At 42.2% G+C, this 19,535-nt stretch overlaps 2 protein-coding genes across 4 annotated transcripts in view; both read left to right on the top strand.

Annotated features, from left to right (window-relative positions):
• The window catches only part of LOC120998505 (MFS-type transporter SLC18B1-like), a 101,287-nt gene that overhangs the window by 76,536 nt on the left and 5,216 nt on the right, over nt 1-19,535 (top strand). Inside the window, exons 13-14 of one of the 3 annotated variants that reach the window (XR_005778415.1) lie at nt 2,561-2,883; nt 4,593-4,950. Coding sequence is in view for 1 of the 3 variants with exons in the window: in XM_040429157.1 (XP_040285091.1) it covers nt 2,561-2,624 (64 nt within the window). In the remaining 2 variants the exon portion in view is untranslated. Of the gene's footprint in view, nt 1-2,560; nt 4,466-4,592; nt 4,951-19,535 lie in introns of those variants that run through there. The other 2 variants (XR_005778414.1, XM_040429157.1) reach the window with 2 other exon arrangements.
• Nucleotides 13,064-19,535, top strand: part of LOC120998504 (pantetheinase-like) — an 89,056-nt gene continuing 82,584 nt past the window's right edge. The window contains exons 1-2 of the mRNA XM_040429156.1: nt 13,064-13,354; nt 15,707-15,837. Of these exons, the coding sequence (XP_040285090.1) occupies nt 13,151-13,354; nt 15,707-15,837 (335 nt within the window). The 5' untranslated portion in view covers nt 13,064-13,150. The remainder of the gene's footprint in view (nt 13,355-15,706; nt 15,838-19,535) is intronic.

Raw genomic sequence — 19,535 nt, 5'->3', positions numbered from 1 at the left:
AGGGGGAAGGTGTTATCAGTGATTGATAGCATTCTATGTGTAAGTGTATATACAGAGATAGTTGTACACGGTGGACGTGTTATCAGCGATTGATAGCCTTCTCTTTGTATGTGTGTATACATAAATAGCCATCAGTCACTGATGTACAGGGGGGAGATGTTATAAGTGATTGATAGTATTCTCTGTGTAAGTGTGTATACAAAGATAGCTGTCAGTCACTGACAGCTGTTCATGGGGGAGGTGTTATCAGTGATTGATAGCATTCGCTGTGTAAGTGTATATACAGAGATAGTTGTACATGGTGGAGGTGTTATCAGTGATTGATAGTATTCTCTGTGTAAGCGTGTATACAGATATAGCTGTCAGTCACTGATAGCTGTTCACGGGGGAGGTGTTAGTGATTGATAGCAATCTCTGTGTAAGTGTGTATACATAGATTACTGTCAGTCACTGATAGTTGTACACAGAGAGGTGTTATCAGTGATTAATAGCATTCTCTGTGTAAGTGTGTATACGTAGATAGCGATCAGTCACTGATAACAACTCCCCAGTGAACAATGAAATAAAAAATAGCAGAGATATAAATGTATAAATTACAGGTTTTACTGACTCTTTTCCTACAAAACTACATATCAATCAGCTCAGTTCCTCCTGCTCTTTAACATGCTGCCTACAGATTGCATTGCATTTTATAGTGACAGGTTAACTTTAAGGAATAAAGCGCTCATAAAGTTGTAGGTCAGCACTGGAGTGTTTATTGTATGTACTGCTGTCTGCTTTCCTCATAGCCAGCACACACTTGTAGTCACTACAGTCCTATGACAGTATTGTGTCTAAATGTTGATGTTGAATATCGGATAGGTGATGTTTAGTGTCATGACACCCCAAATCAGAAAACACAAATAAAAGTGTGTTTGACAATCAGGAAAGAAAGACTTTCTGCAGAAAACACGATGAAAGTGACATTAATTATTATACAGTATCACCAGTGATGTCACATTCAGGGCTTCTGCATTGCTGAGCACATCGATTTATATCAGTCTACTGGAACTTCTGCATAAAACAAGTGAGCTCTAGAGTTTAAAATATCAAAAGAACTGTTGACATGTGGAAGTTTTGTTTTGGTGGAGGTCCAAGTGCTAATACCCCACTGATCACTGGAACATCGGAAAACAATCACTAATCTTTATGTCATGGTCCTTTGATTGGTTTTCTACCCAAGGAGTTAGTGGTGAATTGGCCATCGATTTTCTATAAGCCCATACACCTCTTTGCTGTGCACTCCCAGGGGAGTGTTTGCCACCCCACTCCCCCTCCACTCCAGTGATCACTTTCACATGTCAAATTTTCTACACTTCACATACTTTTTGGAATTTTTTCTTAAATCCCACCCCCAGCTAGTGGTACCAGAGAAGCCATACTTACCTGCTCCCGCTGCTCGGCTACAGCTATGTGGCTCCCAGTCTGTCTTCTGGTCCTTATCTGTCAACATCCACATGAACGGGGGCACTTCTATGGCTGCAGCCAATAACTGCCCTCAGCGGTGACCTTTCCCCAAGCAGCGCATCTCAGCTGGGTTATGTGCCGCTTGGGGATACGTCTAAGCTAAGGCCAGTCATTGACTGCAAGCACACCTGACTCTGCGCATGCGAATCTTGACAGATGGGGCTGGATGTACAGTGCAGAGACACTGGGAGCAAGGGAGCAGGTATGTTTGTTTCTCTTTACAGGGCCTGCTGCCTGGGGGTGGGATTTAAACAAATAAATAAATCTAAAACAGTCCCTTTAAGGACAGATTGTTATGGTTTGTGTTGTGTTTAAGAACAGTGGATAGCTTCTTTGAATCTGGGCATAAATGGTGGCAGGTCCCTGTATAGCCAACTCAGCCATCCCCAAACTGTTACTATTATAATAATTTTCTTTCCCGGGAGTTAAGTGCTGCTGGAAAGGTGTCGACCACTTATCTCCTCTTCTCTGTATACTGGGAGACCATAAACCGGCAGACTTGGTCAGTACAGCCATACAAACTTGGAGCAGCCTGTATAGTCCTCCTTTATCCTCAACTTAAAAGGGTTATCCCATCTCAACATTTATGGCATATTGCCAGGATATGCCCTATATGTCAGATAGATATGGGACCTATATCTGGAACCCACTCCTATCTCCAGAATGGGCCCCCCAAAGTGAAGCAGAGCACACCACACATGCACGGCATCTTCTTCATTCACTGCTACAGGAATTTCAAATAGCCGAGCACGCTTGGCTATTTTTCAATACCCCATAGCGGTGAATAGAGAGGTCATCTCTCCATTCACTGCTATAGGACTGCCGGAAATAACCGAGCCAGTGCTCAACTATTTTCGCAACTCCCTTAGCTGTGAATGGAGGGTGGCCGCACATGTGCGGCTGCTCTCCCTTCACTTTGGGGGCCTCATTCTGGAGATTGGAGCAGGTCCCAGTGGTGAGACCTATACCTATCTGACATTTATGGCATATGATAGCGATATGCTATGAATGTAAATATGCAACTGGTATCAGCAATATTGCTTTCTCTTTACAGGTCTAGTTCATTGGAAACTAACAGCACAGTTCAAGAAAGGGAACCTTTGCTACCAGAAGAATAACGCCAAGTGAAAACTTTTGTTTTACTTTATTTTTTATTTTATTTTTTACAGTTTATGTTGACATTTTGTTTTTGTTTTAATGACTTTTGTATTTATACAAGTCTTTCATCCTGTAGAATTTCTATTCTAGTGATTGAATTGTCGGTTAGGTCATATCTTACAGTTGTGCATAACAATTATGGTAATTTCCAGGTAGCCAGTTCATCATCACATGGATGGGAGCTGATCGCTTCGCCCATATTAACTCATCTTTTACCAGGTGCTTCCTTCTAATGCTAGCTACCCAAACCTACCACAACCTGACATTTTATAATGCTGATACTTTTATTTGAGTTTTTCTGAAATGCAGTTTAGCATTTAATTTAATATATAAACTGCCAATATTTTTGACATCTTATTGATTTAAACGGGTTAACCAGGACTTAGGATAGGTCATAAATATCAGGTTGGTGGAGGCCCAACTCCCGGCCCCTGCCAATTGGCTGTATGAAGGGGGCTGTGATGCCCTCCTACAAGTGCTGCGGCCTCTTCATAGTATATCAACCAAAGCATTGTATGGCTGTTGTGCTCGGTATTGCAGCACAATCCCATTCAGTTGAATCAAACCAAGGTGCAGAAAGAACATGTGATCAATGGACGTGAAGTGTCCAGGCTAGGAAGGTCAGATCAGCCCTTCCAACAGCTGATTGATAGGTGTGCCAAAAGTTGGACCCCCACTTATCAGATATTTATGACCTATCCTGAGGATAGGTCATCAATAGTTAACCTATAAAGATTATTTTCAAAATGTGATTCTTATAAAATTATGATTAAAAGGGTCGTTCATGACAAAAAGCCCTAAAATAAAAACCACAGTGCCTTTTAAACTGAATTTTTCCTGCTGATGAAAGTCAGAAGAAAATGACAAAGGTACCATTTGAACCATGGATAGGTATGCTAAAGAGCCATGTAAGCTGTGTATAACGTCAAATTTTGGTGACAGACTCCCTTTAAATTCTCTGCTGCTACAGCCCCTGTGGTACTCCGATGGTCTTTACTGTACATTTTAGAAATTATGATATTCCAGTGCGACACCTGACCACATCAACTAGTCCTCAGCGGTAATGCAAGAAAGGAAACAAATTAACATTTAATTTCATTTTTAGCCTGTTAACATTACATTTGAGCAAAAGCTTGTGTAATATATACCGTATACGTCAAATGTGTCCAAAAGGCTTCAGCGTTTCTTTTCGGCCTGTGTTGTGCTGGTACGATATATGTCAATATACTGTACCTTATTTTACTGTTTAGAAGGCAGCTACTCTTTTCTGCCCAGAGGGATCAGTGTATACATATTTTACAATCGGAGTCAAGGGGCAACCTATGCCACTGTATGCCTACAGTCATGAAGTACATACATTACATACTTTTTTTATGTTTTAACTTTTATTGACAAATACATTGTTTCTGCAAAAGTTTTTGTAATTCCCCCTGGCATGCTGGATATCAGCTTTTTGGCCAAACCCTCACTCATGACGGCCAATTCTTGAATATTCAGTCTTTGGAGTTTATCACAATCTATCTGTTTTTGTGTGTCCACTTGCTTTTTGAGGATTAAACACAGGCTCTCAATGGGATTGAAATATGGGAATTTTCCTGGTCATGGACCCAAAATTTCAAGGTTTTTTTCACTGAGGCACTCCGTTTTAACTTTTGCCTTGTGACATGGTGCTGCATAATGCTTGAAAAGGTATTGTTCATTATCAGATTTCTCCAGGATTGTTGGGAGGAGTTGCTCTTGGAGGATGTTTTGATACCATTCTTTAGTCATGACAGTGTTCTTAGGCAAACATTTGAGTGAGCCCACTCCCTCGGGTGAGAAGCAACCCCACATATGAATGGTCTTAGGATGCTTTACTGTGCTTTCCTGTTGGCATGACACAGAACTCCTGCTCTCACCTTTTCTTCTCCAGACAATCTTTTTTCCAGATGTTCCAAACAGTCTGAAGGGGGCATATTCAGAGAAAATAACTTCACTACAGTCCTCTGCAGTCTAATCTCTGTATTCCTGTAGAATGTCAGTCTGTCCTTGATGTTTTCCTTGAGAGAAGTGGCTTCTTTGCCATCCTTATTCACACCAGACCGTCCTCCAAAAGCTTCCGCCTCACTGTGTCATGCCCTCATCTTATGGAGTTGGTTCGCTCAAAATTTTGCCTTAGAACACTGCCAAGAATAAAGAATGGTAACAAAACATTCTCCAAGAGCAATTTTTCCCAACGATCCAGGAGCAATTTGGTGATGAACATTGCTTGTTTCAGCATGATGGAGCACCTTGTCATAAAGGAAAAATGATAACTAAGTGGCTCATGGCTTGTGTCAGTCTCAAAACTTTTGGTCAGGGCTGTATACTGTGGTGCTATTTGTCATAGCTTTTTTTCAGTGATATATATTGGAAACACGCCAACAGATGTAAGGCAAAGTTGGGATGTGAACACAGCCTTAAAAGTAGTAGTATCCAGATCAAGTTGTATTTAGAAGGATATTTGTGAGAGAGTGTGAGCTCTTGATGCCCGTCACAAGCGGGACCATATGGAGTGAGTGTCCTCACCAATGCTAATTGACTGCCAGGTGTCTCTTCCTCCCAAATATCTTTTTCAGCTGAATTTCAGGCACAGTATGCAGCTTCCCAAACTTTGTCAAAGCGCTATAGTGGGAACTGCCACAAACAGTTGTTTGGCCTTCATCTAATTGATGGCCCTGTGCAAAGTTGATGGTTGATGTCACAATCCTGCTGTTTCTTTTAGTTTTTGTCTATAAATATTTCATCTTCAACTTGACTCCTGCAGTAAGAATGTCTTTACGTAGCTCTATCATAAGCCACCACTGGCACTGAACAGAACTATTCATTTAGTAGCTGTATGCTGAGCATTTCTTCACATTCTGGTGGTCATCTCCAGTTAAGACCACAAAGAAATGGGCAGCCACATCTTATTCTCAGGATATATTTGTTGCATGTAGTTTGCAAAAGAAATAATGGAGGGAATACTATTTTACAGTTTTTATAGGCAAACTTAGTAATGTTTAGATAAAGCTAAGCTGAATCACTGGTGATCAATGCAATAAGTTGATGCCACCAAATTAACCCAACAATGGATATTGCATTTTTCTTTTGCACCCCTTTAAAAGTAATGATCTTTACTTTAACCCCACCTTAGTTTCTTTGCCCATAGTTTGCTATGCTCATGTTTGCTTGACTAGGCTACCAAAGCTCTAGCTACAAGGGGAGAAACTATTACCTAATATTTTTGGATTTTAAGTTAACGGTTTGCACCAAGATGCACCAACACATATTCATCCAGTTCCCCCAGTATGTATCAGTGACATTACCCTGCAGGATAACTACACACTATGGGGGTCGTTTATCAAACTGGTGTAAAGTAGAACTGGCTTAGTTGCCCATAGCAACCAATAAGATTCCTCATTTCATTTTCCAAAGGAGCTGCCCAAAATGAAAGGTGGAATATGATTGGTTGCTATGGGCAATTAAGCCAGTTGTACTTTACTCCAGTTTGATAAATGACCCACTATGTTTACACTACTGGAGCTGCGGGGATTGTTTCATTTCTGTGGTAGGATGTTTTATAACTGAATGGCATTGTACTGTATTTATTCCTAGCAACATTTTAATACTGTTAGCTGAGTTTTGCCTTTAAAATAATTTGTGATTATAGCTGTTCAAAACAAATAATACTGATAATAAAAGGATTACCTCTACCAGTTGTATTTCCTATCTAGATGGGAATATATTTCACTTTGTGTAATGTTGTCACAATTTCACTTTTAATAAATAATGTGAACTGTTCCACTTTTGTCAATGTTTAAATGGCCACTGGCAATTCAGCAAACTACTTTGCATAAATTAATAGAAGAGAAGAAAGTGAAAATAAAAACTATGTAATGTGTCTTATTACAGAAAATGTGCTCTTACTCCACTTATTAGACTCTTCTTCTTCCTCTCTCCTGCACTAAATACTCACAGGTAAAATTTGTTTTAAGAGAGGAAGAGATGTTTTATTGTACTAAGGATCAGGTTACTGCTGCTGCCCCTAGAATTTGGGTGGGGGAGGAAGAGGGAGCAGTTTACACAGATTCACAGACCTCCATGTTGCTGCTGCTTCTAAAGGTGTGCTAAAGAGAGATGGGGGAGCATGATCTCCACTTCTCTGTGTGTGCTGTATATGAGAGACATTATAACAGCAATTCTCTGCTCACGTTGGAGCTGAGCTTAGGGACAATTGACAATTACAGATGACGTTTACGAAAAAGATCATGCAAGATACAAGTCTTAAAGGGGTATTCCCATCTTGTTCATCCTGTTTGATTCAATTCTATGCCCCGCCATTGAGCCTTTCTCTAAATATAAAGTCTTTTTAAAATCCTATTATTATAAAATCTAAAAATCACATTCTATTGTTTATATTCGCTGCCCATGGATATGGCCACCGATCGCCGGCCGCATCCATGGGCCGCGCTTGCGTAGAGCTCACTCATGGTGTTCCAGTGGTTCCAGTCTCTTCCATTCAGGGAGTGAGCACGTCAGACGGCCGCGCATGCGCTGACTAATCTTCCTTCGTGCCGCGGCTCCAACGCAGCGCAAAGGTAGATAGTTTAGCGCATGCGCGGCCGCCCAAACAGTTCGTGGGAGGAAGAGACGTCCGGACAGCGTTTGATAGCCAGCGGAGGACCGGGACACAACTTCAGAAGGGGTGAGTATTTTGTTTACATGCACCACCAATTTGATCAACGATTGGGGGCTGATGGAGGCACTATGGGGGCTGATGGAGGCACTATGGGGGCTGTTTGAGGCATATGGGGGCTGATGGATGTAGCAGAGCTGAATATGCTGCTGTTCAGCCATAGTTCTAGTGGGGAAGGGAATAGACAGATGTAGCAGAGCTGTATATGTGGCGGGTCAGCACCAATGCTGGTGGAAGAGAAAAACTCATATAGCAGAGCTGTATATGTGGCGGGTCAGCATCAATGCTGGTGGAAGAGAGAAACTGATGTAGCAGAGCTGAATACGCTGCTGTTCAGACACAGTTCTAATCGAGAGGGGAATAGACAGATGTAGCAGAGCTGTATATGTGGCGGGTCAGTATCAATGCTGGTGGAAGAGAGAAACTGATGTAGCAGAGCTGAATACTCTGCTGTTCTGACACAGTGCTGGTTGAAGAGATAAACAGACAGATGTAGCAGAGCTGTATATGAAGCTTTTCAGACACAGTGCTAGTGGGGGAGTAGAATAAAGATGTAGCAGGGCTGTATAGGAAGCCATTCAGCCAAAGTGATGCTAGGGGACTGGAGAAGACACATGTAGCTGAGCTGTATATGCATCTATAAAGAAACCTAGTGTAAGGTTTATACACAACTGGAGTACAGCTGTAATGGAAACAAATCTGCATCAGTGCTGGTGGGTGGGGTTTGGTCAAGCTTTTGAGCTAATGTATAATATGGAATTATAGTTTTTGATGCACAGAATGGGTTTGTAAAAGATCAGACTGAGATTTTGTGTGTAAAACTGTGCAGAACAGCCAGGTGTTACTATACAGGGGCCTCACAAACACTGCAGGCTGCCAGACTGATGAGTCATACTCTTCACATGAACTAGCACGCAAGGACTGAGTTCTCAGTGTGATGTCATAAGGAGGCGTGGCCGGCCTTCACTCAAACTGCCTAAGCCCGCCCAGCCTTAGAAGCAGAAAACCAGGAAGTGAACAGTATAGCTGGCAGCAATTGAGGATGAAGTAGCAAGATGGGAATACCCCTTTAATGTACACTGCTCAAAAAAATAAAGGGAACACTTAAACAACACAATGTAACTCCAAGTCAATCAAACTTCTGTGAAATCAAACTGTCCACTTAGGAAGCAACACTGAGTGACAATCAATTTCACATGCTGTTGTGCAAATGGGATAGACAACAGGTGGAAATTATAGGCAATTAGCAAGAAACCCCCAATAAAGGAGTGGTTCTGCAGGTGGTGACCTGACCACTTCTCAGTTCCTATACTTCCTGGCTGATGTTTTGGTCACTTTTGAATGCTGGCGGTGCTTTCACTCTAGTGGTAGCATGAGACGGAGTCTACAACCCACACAAGTGGCTCAGGTAGTGCAGCTTATCCAGGATGGCACATCAATGCAAGCTGTGGCAAGAAGGTTTGCTGTGTCTGTCAGCGTAGTGTCCAGAGCATGGAGGCGCTACCAGGAGACAGGCCAGTACATCAGGAGACGTGGAGGAGACCGTAGGAGGGCAACAACCCAGCAGCAGGACTGCTACCTCAGCCTTTGTGCAAGGAGGAACAGGAGGAGCACTGCCAGAGCCCTGCAAAATGACCTCCAGCAGGCCACAAATGTGCATGTGTCTGCTCAAACCGTCAGAAACAGACTCCATGAGGGCCCGACGTCCACAGGTGGGGGTTGTGCTTACAGCCCAACACCGTGCAGGACGTTTGGCATTTGCCAGAAAACACCAAGATTGGCAAATTCGCCACTGGCGCCCTGTGCTCTTCACAGATGAAAGCAGGTTCACACTGAGCACATGTGACAGACGTGATAGGGTCTGGAGACGCCGTGGAGAACGTTCTGCTGCCTGCAACATCCTCCAGCATGAGCGGTTTGGCATTGGGTCAGTAATGGTGTGGGGTGGCATTTCTTTGGAGGGTCGCACAGCCCTCCATGTGCTCGCCAGAGGTAGTCTGACTGCCATTAGGTACCGAGATGAGATCCTCAGACCCCTTGTGAGACCATATGCTGGTGCGGTTGGCCCTGGGTTCCTCCTAATGCAAGACAATGCTAGACCTCATGTGGCTGGAGTGTGTCAGCAGTTCCTGCAAGACAAAGGCATTGATGCTATGGACTGGCCCGCCCGTTCCCCAGACCTGAATCCAATTGAGCACATCTGGGACATCACGTCTCGCTCTATCCACCAACGTCACGTTGCACCACAGACTGTCCAGGAGTTGGCAGATGCTTTAGTCCAGGTCTGGGAGGAGATCCCTCTGGAGACCGTCCGCCACCTCATCAGGAGCATGCACAGGCGTTGTAGGGAGGTCATACAGGCACATGGAGGCCACACACACTACTGAGCCTCATTTTGTCTTGTTTTAAGGACATTACATCAAAGTTGGATCAGCCTGTAGTGTGTTTTTCCACTTTAATTTTGAGTGTGACTCCAAATCCAGACCTCCATGGGTTAAAAAATGTGATTTCCATATTTTTTTTGTGTGTGATTTTGTGGTCTGCACATTCAACTATGTAAAGAACAAAATATTTCAGAAGAATATTTAATTAATTCAGATCTAGGATGTGTTATTTTTGTGTTCCCTTTTATTTTTTTGAGCAGTGTATTATTCCTCACATATACAGAACAGCAGATTATTCTGAAAAGTTATCTAGGGCTCATTTGCCTCCATATATGAGTCACTTTCTTGATAATGATCTTTTTTCTCACTTGCTATATTGGAAATATTCTCTCCATGCACTGACTTCCTGATGAGCCTGCCAATAGACTTGTATTTATACACAACAGCGAATCCAAGAAGGAAAAGAAAAGGAGAGAGCAACAGCCTGAACCAGTGTTGTGACATGTGAACAGAGCCTTAAAACTGGTTAGTCAGAGAGACAGAACTGAACTACTCAGAGATGTGGACACACCCAAAGGGAAATCACAGGAGTGGTGTTTTCAACCCCATATAGTCCACAATATAATAAAATTTGCCAAATTATGAAAAAACACCTGTCAGTTCTTCAAATGGACCCAGGTTTTGGGAATTCAGTGTGTAGCGAGACGAGCAAAGACATTGGGTAATACTTTATCCCCCAGTCTATTTAGAGATAACAGCACTGGCAAAAATAAAACTTGGTTACAACATAAAGGTACATATAAATGTGGCCACAATGTCTGCACCTGCTGCTCTGTTATTCACATATCAAAAGACTCATTTTTATTTACTTAGCTGCTTTTTTCTTGCCATAATACAAATTCTAACAGTCTATTCAGTAGGACTATCAGCTGTGTATCCACCTGACTTCTCCTCAACGCAATTGATGGTCCCAACCCCATTTATAAGGCAAGAAATCCCACTTATTAAACCTGACAGGGCACACCTGTGAAGTGAAAACCATTTCAGGGGACTACCTCTTGAAGCTCATCAAGAGAATGCCAAGAGTGTGCAAAGCAGTAATCAAAGCAAAAGGTGGCTACTTTGAAGAACCTAGAATATGACATATTTTCAGTTGTTTCACACTTGTTTGTTATGTATTTAATTCCACATGTGTTAATTCATAGTTTTGATGCCTTCAGTGTGAATCTACAATTTTCATAGTCATGAAAATAAAGAAAACTCTTTGAATGAGAAGGTGTGTCCAAACTTTTGGTGTGTACTGTACATCTGGCCCCTTAAAAATTTGGATTAGATGGCATTTGTCGGATGCAATCAAAGATGACAATAAAAACACAAACACATTCCGCCATATCTAAGCAGTCTCCCATCATGTCTTACATAATCATGGAGGGGATGTGAGTCACATTATGGTACAGGGTATTGAAAAAGTAAGATTATATGAGAGGGGTGGAGATCTACAGAGAAAACTTTTTAATCGTGAGGCTTTTTGGATATTCAAGCTTAAATCATGTGTCCCCCATTGATTGAATAGAAAACAAGATCTAATCTTACATTATTAATCTATGTTTGAAGATTGTCATGTGTATTGTTGTGACAGTGCACAAAGTTAAAAATTTTATGTAAGGAAATGTTTTGTTGTATTTTCTGTTCATTTGGCAATGTCGTTTTAAGGTCCTGTTCACACACAGTCTAGTTTTCTCTGGCGGTCAAGGGGTTAATTTGGAAGTGGCTAGTATTCCTCTATGCCAATTACACCCACTGGGTGTGTCGTCTTCCTCCTTTCCACCATAAAACCTGACTGGTGCAGTCATCTAGTGACTGTATGATTAAAGGTGCTACAAGTGTGTACCCGAAACGCGTCAGAGATGTGAGGCCTGTTTTGTATTTACCTTTTGTAACGGCTTTTAATTGAGAAAAAATAAAATTGAATGGACTTTACCAATACCGGTGGCTGGAAATCGCTTACATTTATCGCTGTGGGAGTGCAGTCCAGCACCATCCGTGCCCTGGAGATACGAGCAGAAGCTGGCGTTTGTTATTATAGTGCTGTGACATAAGGTATAATTCAGACCACATCAGAGTTACTGTGGGCACTGTAGCTAACTTTAGTCAGAGATCACAGCTTTGTCTTAATGGAGCTGAGATTAAAAGCAGCCAAAGAGCAAGAACTGAGGAAAAGTGGGAATTAGTCCTACTGGTAACTGGATTTCCAGGGGTCCACCATGAGGGCACCGCTGGAGCATGTCCTTTGATCTTGTTGAAAAGGTCCCTCCCACCACCATCCTACAGAGTTTTCCAGATTACTACACCAGGATAGGTGCATCTGATTTATTACAACCAATCAGAACTATGTAACTATATAAATGCATGTAATAGATATAAGGGTGGAAACTAAGGCTAGGATCATGATTGATGTCTAAAAATCCAATTACCGACAGGACAGGACTAATGCCCACTGTCCAGGTCGTCCCTAATAAAAGCAACCAAAAAAAAAATCCTGATCAACCCCTTTAATCTGTGCTGTGTCCTGTTGTGTTTGTGACTTATGAAAGTCATTGCTCCCTTTGTGTCTGATAACTTCAGGCAGTCATATAACTAGCCAAGTCATTATCAATCTTAGGCAGGCCGTACACATTAGCCAACCGCTATCTTTCCTGACCACCCCATACACTTGCACACTAGGTTTGAAAGAGCTTGAATTTGTTCTCCGTAAAGAGCATGGAATAAGCCTCTGCCAGACACCTCTGGTGGTATCTCATCTCCAGAGAACAAAATGATCAGGCATTTTGAACTTGAACTGTCTGATCCTTATCTCACTCGACATCTGCTATTGGACGAGAGTCAGGAGACTCAGATATTTGGCACATAATCAACACAACACATTTGTTACAGCTGCATTAACCCAGAGGTTTGGTGCCAGCCCTCCCCTCCTTGTCTAGTAATGCCTATGGGTCATCAGTGACTTCAGATATTTCATAGTAGGTGTGCACACGTAGGAAAAGCTATCCAGGATAAATGTATATAATGTATAGTATGAAAAGTATAGTATGTTAATATTACTGCACAGTGGCCTCCATGTCTATCATGAACCACATGCAGTTGATTACTTGTTTTCACTGGAATGACTCTTTAATCCATCTGTTGGGAAATCGTTAGTGGTAATACCTGATTTTCCAGTTTTTTTTTTTATAATTTCACAACGCACAGTATTTACAGAACAAGTTACTGTTGGATTACAGCTTACATTGCACAACACTGTTTAATAGTCTGTTTAAGGTTTTCCTACATTGCATTTCGGTAGCGTATATAGAGATCGGAGCACTGCACTTGAAATACTGTTGTAACTGACAGGTTTCACTGCACCATGATCTTACCCAGCATTTTGATATGTGTAACCTTCAGCATAAGGTTCACTTATTCCCTGGATACGTTTGTTGCAGCGGTCTATGAACATGTTCCTTTTTTTCCAGACCCAAGTCAGGCACCTGTAACAAAGGAGGAAGCTTTGGCTCTTATGAACAGAAATATAGATGTTTTGGAAACAGCAGTAATAACGGCAGCACAAAAGGTAACTAATATCTCTAGTAATATTAATGCCTTCTAGTAATATGTTACAAAACACCAATATGACATTTTAATTTGTGAATATGTTATTTTTTGTTAAATGATTAGCTTATTTGCAAAAGTTAAAAAATAAAAAAGTGGCTTTGTTGTTGCAGATTGTTCAGGTTCCATTTTAAAAGCTGCTGTCCAACTGAGGTCCTATTGATGGACAACAAGGCTACAGTACAGAGTGGAATTTATCTACGTTTGGGCACTATAAAAGTGACATAAAAGTCTTAATTTTTATGCCTATACCAATTGCACAAAAATTGCAACTTTTTGAAATTTCATGCCACACTCATGGCCACTGGCATGGCAACTTTACTATAGTTTATGACAGCTCATAGCCAATATAGGTTTGACTTTCAAGCGCATAGAGTACAAGAGATGTGGGCAGCACGGTGGATCAATAGTTTGCACTGTTGCCTTGCAGGGCTGGGGTCCTACGTTCGAATTTGACCATGGACAACATCTGCATGGAGTTTGTATGTTCTCCCCGTGTTTGTGAGGGTTTCCTCCCACACTCCAAAAACATACTGATAGAGAACTTGGATTGTAAGCCCCATTGAGGACAGCTTGATGCTAATGTCTGTAAAGTACTGCGGAATATAGTTGTGCTATCAAGTGCATAAAATAAATAAATAATAAATGTGTCCAATGTATTCATATGCCCAAAGTATTGAAATATAAGCATATTTATTCCATACAGCGAATGCCGTAATGAAAAAATAATCAAAATGGCTAATTTGCCATTTTATCATTGCTTCACCTCCCTGAAGAAAAAGTGATCAAAAAGTCATACACACCTCAAGATGTTATTAAAAAACTTCAGGTACCCCATCAAAAATGATCCCCACACAACCCAACAGACATAAAGAGGAAAAAGTTATAATGGTCACAATATGGTGATGCAAAGAAAAAACATGTTTTTTTTAGTTTTTATTTGTTTAAGCATTATTACCAAGAAAAACTATAAAAATGAGCTATTGTAAACGTACTGATTCAGTACACCGTAATAAACATTCATAAAACTGAGGGAGAATTTTATTTTTTTCCCAATTCCACCACATTTTTTCAGGTTCCCATTACATCATATGCTATATAAAAGGATGCCATTAGAAAGAACAACTTTCCCTGCAAAAATTAAGATCCCATATGTCTATGTGAACAGAAAAATAAAAAAGTTGTGGCTCCAGGAAGGCAAAAATTGAAAACGAAAAAAAGATGTTTCTTAGCAAAGCTCTAACTGATTATTGTTAAAGGGAGTCTTTCATGCAGATTCACCCTATTAACCTAATCACAGTGTTATGTCCACGGAACCCCCCCTATTAAAACTGTGCTTACCGTTAGTTCCTTGCTGGCATCGTTGTGCAGAAAAACACTTTTAATCCGTATGCAAATGAGGCTGTGAAGCTGCCCAGGGGCGGCGTTACAACAGCCGGTGCCCAGACTCCTGGGTCAAATTGGCAGGGTAATGGGTGGTGATAGGTAGGGCGCATGTACATAGGGAATGGAGTAGTTACAAAAGGCAGGCTGGAAGCCTCTGTATGTTACACACAGGAGTCTTCAGCGCTTAGTAGAACTGAAGACAGACTTTCCTTAGCGATGCTCAATTACAGCTGTTTTTTAGTACTAAGAAACATTCATCCCTAATAGAGTATATTAACATATCAAACATTTTTTTTATAATTCAACCCCATTTGGATTTTTTTCCCCACTTCCCACCACATTAAATGCATCCGTAAATGAGGCCGTTAGAAAGTGCATCTTGTCCTGCAAAAACAAGCCCTCATACAGCTATGTGAAAGAAAAAAGAAAAAAGAAAAAAGTTACGGCTTTGGCAGGGCTAGGAGTAAAAAACTATAATGAGGTGTGGGCTGTCATGCATTTCTGCACAAAATACCCAAATACCCAAATTCACTGTAGTTTTTTTGGGTGAATTTGATGCAGATTTTCCGCAGATCACACTATTGCATTGAAAAGGATGAAATCCGCACAAAAGAACCACAAAAAGAATTGACATGCTGCAGATATCAAAATCTGAGAAATCTCATACGCTGGTACTGTGTTACGCTGCGGCTTTCTACATGAGAATCAGCGTGGAAAAACCTAGCGCAATCCGTAATGTGTGCGGGAGCCTGAGGGAGATATATGCATTTTACATTGGTCTTATGGATGTTGGATGACTTGGTTCACTGAATAAATGCTGTATTGATCCAAAAACTGTATGTTCAGTTCAATCCACTTTACATAAACATGTATATTTATGACTTTTTAGCTGCTTTTCTTGAAGCAAAATATGTTCTTGTTTTTGCAGGGGGCACATATCATAGTTACCCCAGAATATGCTATATGTTGTTTTGGTTTAAGCAGAGAAGCTGTATTTCCTTATCTCGAAGATGTCCCTGACCCTGCCGTCAATTGGATTCCATGCAATAATCCCCACAGGTATGTACTTTAACTGTAAAACAATAGAAGTATTTATAAACCGTAATAATGATAATATATAGAGAAGAAAGCAGCACAAGACAATTAGGGTGCCACTGATAAAAAAGAAATTACAGACCCCTCCGCCCTCCCCAAGGTAATTCATTGGATGAGGTGCTTATTCAACCACAATTCAACATTGCAAATAAACTCATATCATTGAATTAATCTGGGCAAATAAAAATCAAGTGCTGTGATTTTTCTTTCATTTGGAGTTATTAGAGTGACATTACAAATAGTTAACAATAAGTATAGTAAAATTTGTGATGGATGACTTTAAAACCTTCTAAAGAATTTTTTTTTAATCGTATTATGACTAGGGTTGAGCGAACCCGAACTGTAAAGTTCGGGTTCGTACCGAACTTTAGGATTTTTGGACCCCGGACCCGAACCCGAACTTTTTCGTAAAAGTTCGGGCTCGGTGTTCGGCGCTTTCTTACCGCTTTTTGAAAGGCTGCACAGCAGCCAATCAACAAGCGGTTAACTGTCTGACCTTAGAAGCCATCACAGCCATGCCTACTAATGGCATGGCTGTGAATGGGCAGAGCAGCATGTGACCCAGGCTCTATATAAGCTGGAGTCACGTAGCGCTGCAGGTCACTCTGCAGTTACAAGTGTAGGGAGAGGATGCTGCTGGACTTGTGAATTCAGGGAGAGAATAGGAGAGAATCTAACTTAACGATCTGCAGAGAAATAGTTGTGTGGGTGCAGGGCACAATCTTTTTACCCTGCCCTGAGGCCATTGACCAAAAAAAAAAGAAACTTTTATAATTCTGTTAGTTAGGTGGGTGGCGGCCATTTTATGCAAGCTCAGTGCACCAGCACTGCATCTGAGCTTTTGGGACATTGCAAATCACAATTTTTTTGGCAAACTACAACATCTGGATTAGTCAGTGTGCAATTTAAGCTAGAAATACACCCATCATTTTCTGGGTTTTGAAAAACACACTCTTTTGAGAAAAAACACTATTTTCAGGCCTTGCAGCATCAGCACATGTGAAATTACAGGCTTATATACTGATGTCAAATTCAGTTGTTAAACACTCGTTTGGGCACAAAAATTTTTGTTGGCAGCCTTTGATGCAGATGTCATTGTGAGATAAACCCTTAATACATTTGGGTTACATTCAGAGATTTTAAATACCGCCATTTGGTGCACCAATATTGAATTCAGGCCTACATTGGTTCAGGCCCTGTGAGATACTCCCTCTACATACAGGGGTTTGATTCAGGAATTTGAAATACAGCCATTTAAAATACAGCCATTTTGTGCAAATAAATATTTACTTCAGGCCTACACTGGTTCAGACCGTGTAAGATACCCCCTCTACATACAGGGATTTGAAATACAGCCATTTGAAATACAGCCATTTAGGACAAAGAAATATTTAGTTCAGGCCTACACTGGTTCAGACCGTATGAGATACACCCTCTACATACATGGGTTTTTATTCAGGGATTTGAAATACAGCCATTTAGGGCAAAGAAATATTTAGTTCAGGCCTACACTGGTTCAGGCCCTGTGAGATACTCCCTCTACATAAAGGGGTTTGATTCAGGGATTTGAAATACAGTGTCACGGCTGAGGATGGGGAAAACCCTCAGCCGTGCGATGCTCAGAAATGTCCGGTCGCTACTCGGCCAGGGCAACAGCGTTAGGGAGCAGGTCACCTCCTATCGCGTCCCTAGCACTGACCCTGTCTCCTGTCCGCATGAGCCGACCCTGATGGTGGGAGGACTCATACTCTGGAACCTAATAGTACCTGGAAGCCCTCAGGACGGCCCTGAACTAGGAGGAGGGTAAGACTACCTATTCCTCCTAGGCACGGAGGAACAGGGGTCTCACTGGCCAAGCAGCAGGGAGAAGGGGAACAAGAACAGCCTATGAATATGACAGGTGAACCTAACTGTTCCACACTAACCTGCCACAGCCTTGCTGACTGGAACCTGTGCTCAGGAACGCTGTCCACACAAACATAGACAAACAGCACACACATAAGAACACAAAGGAACCAGGACATTCATAGCTGCAATAACAACCCGAAGCATAGGACATAAACTAAACATCAGGATAAGGATTTTATGACCGGAAGGGTGGCCCTTACTGGAAGGATGTCTCCAGCAAGCATGGCTGAAGCACCTTCTCTGACTACTGCCTTCCACTGAGGCTTTATAGGGCCAAGTAGCCACACCCACAGTCAGACACACCCAGTGCGCACACACACACACTAGGAAGGAGGTTAACCCTTCCAACACCAGGGAAGGGAAAACACCACTTAAAGGGGAAGTGCACACAATAACATAAAACCAAGTGCACACATAGACACATATCACACGAAACCGCATGCACAACATAGAAAGCTGCCACGACACAGCTCAGACTGCTATGCTGCCACATACATACTGTTGCCAGCGGCAACCACAGGTGAGGCAAATACCACAGCCCTCACCTGTGATTGACAACCAAACTAAACCGCTGACAACCGCATGCGGTTCAGGAGTCACGATCATAGCCATGGCCGTGACATACAGCCATTTTGGGCAAAGAAATATTTAGTTCAGGCCTACACTGGTTCAGGCCGTGTGAGATACCCCCTCTACATACAGGGGTTTAAATCAGGCATTTGAAATACAGCCATTTAGGGCAAAGAAATATTTAGTTCAAGCCTACACTGGTTCAGGCCCTGTGAGATACACCCTCTACATAAAGGGGTTTGATTCAGGGATTTGAAATACAGCCATTTGAAATACAGCCATTTTGTGCAAAGAAATATGTTATTCAGGCCTACACTGGTTCAGACTGTGTGAGATACACCCTTTACATGCTGTCGTTCTATTCTACTATTAATTAAACACCCATTTAGGGCAAGATCCTAAATTTGAAAAATATGAGGAGAGCGTCAAATAAGGGACGTGGCCCAGGTCGTGGTGCTGCTGGTGGAGCTCCTGTTGCAGGGAGAGGACGTGGTCGATCTGTGCTAGCTACACGCACAAATGAAACCCCTTCCTCAGATGCGAGTAGGCGACACAACCTGCAGCAGTATTTGGTCAGGCCTAATGCTGCTCTACGAATGGTGAGCCCTGAACAAGTACAGTGGATCCAGTTCCTTCACATTGTCTCCCACTCAGTCTCCGGCTGAAAGACCACAGTTGGCACCTGCAGCCGATGTCCATCAGTCTTTCACCTCACCCCCTTGCAAATCAGCCAAGCAGTCTGAGCCCCAAGTCTCTTCTGCTTTTTGATGACTCTGTTAGCAGGGTTTCCCAGGGCCATCCACCTAGCCCTGCCCCAGAAGTGGAAGAGATTCAGTGCACCGATGCCCAACCACTTATCTTACAAGATGAGTACATGGGAGGACCATCGCAGTACATCTCGGATGATGACGAAACACAGGTGCCAACTGCTGGGGCTTTCGAAAGTGTGCAGACCGACAAGGAAGGCAGGGGTGAAGACTGGGTGGAAGATGATGTGCAGGATGATGAGGTCCTCGACCCCACATTGAATTAAGGTCATGCGAGTGACCTATGTAGTTCGGAGGAAGAGGCAGTGGTCGCACAGAGCCACCAGCACAGCAGAAGAGGGAGCAGGGTGCAAAAGCGGAGCGGCCGTCCTCCAGACAGTACGCCTCCTACTGCCCACCGCAGCAAGGGACCGAGCA

Source organism: Bufo bufo, chromosome 4, assembly GCF_905171765.1.
Source record: "Bufo bufo chromosome 4, aBufBuf1.1, whole genome shotgun sequence".
NCBI classification, from domain to species: domain Eukaryota; kingdom Metazoa; phylum Chordata; class Amphibia; order Anura; family Bufonidae; genus Bufo; species Bufo bufo.
This window is presented reverse-complemented; position numbering and strand designations above follow the sequence as displayed.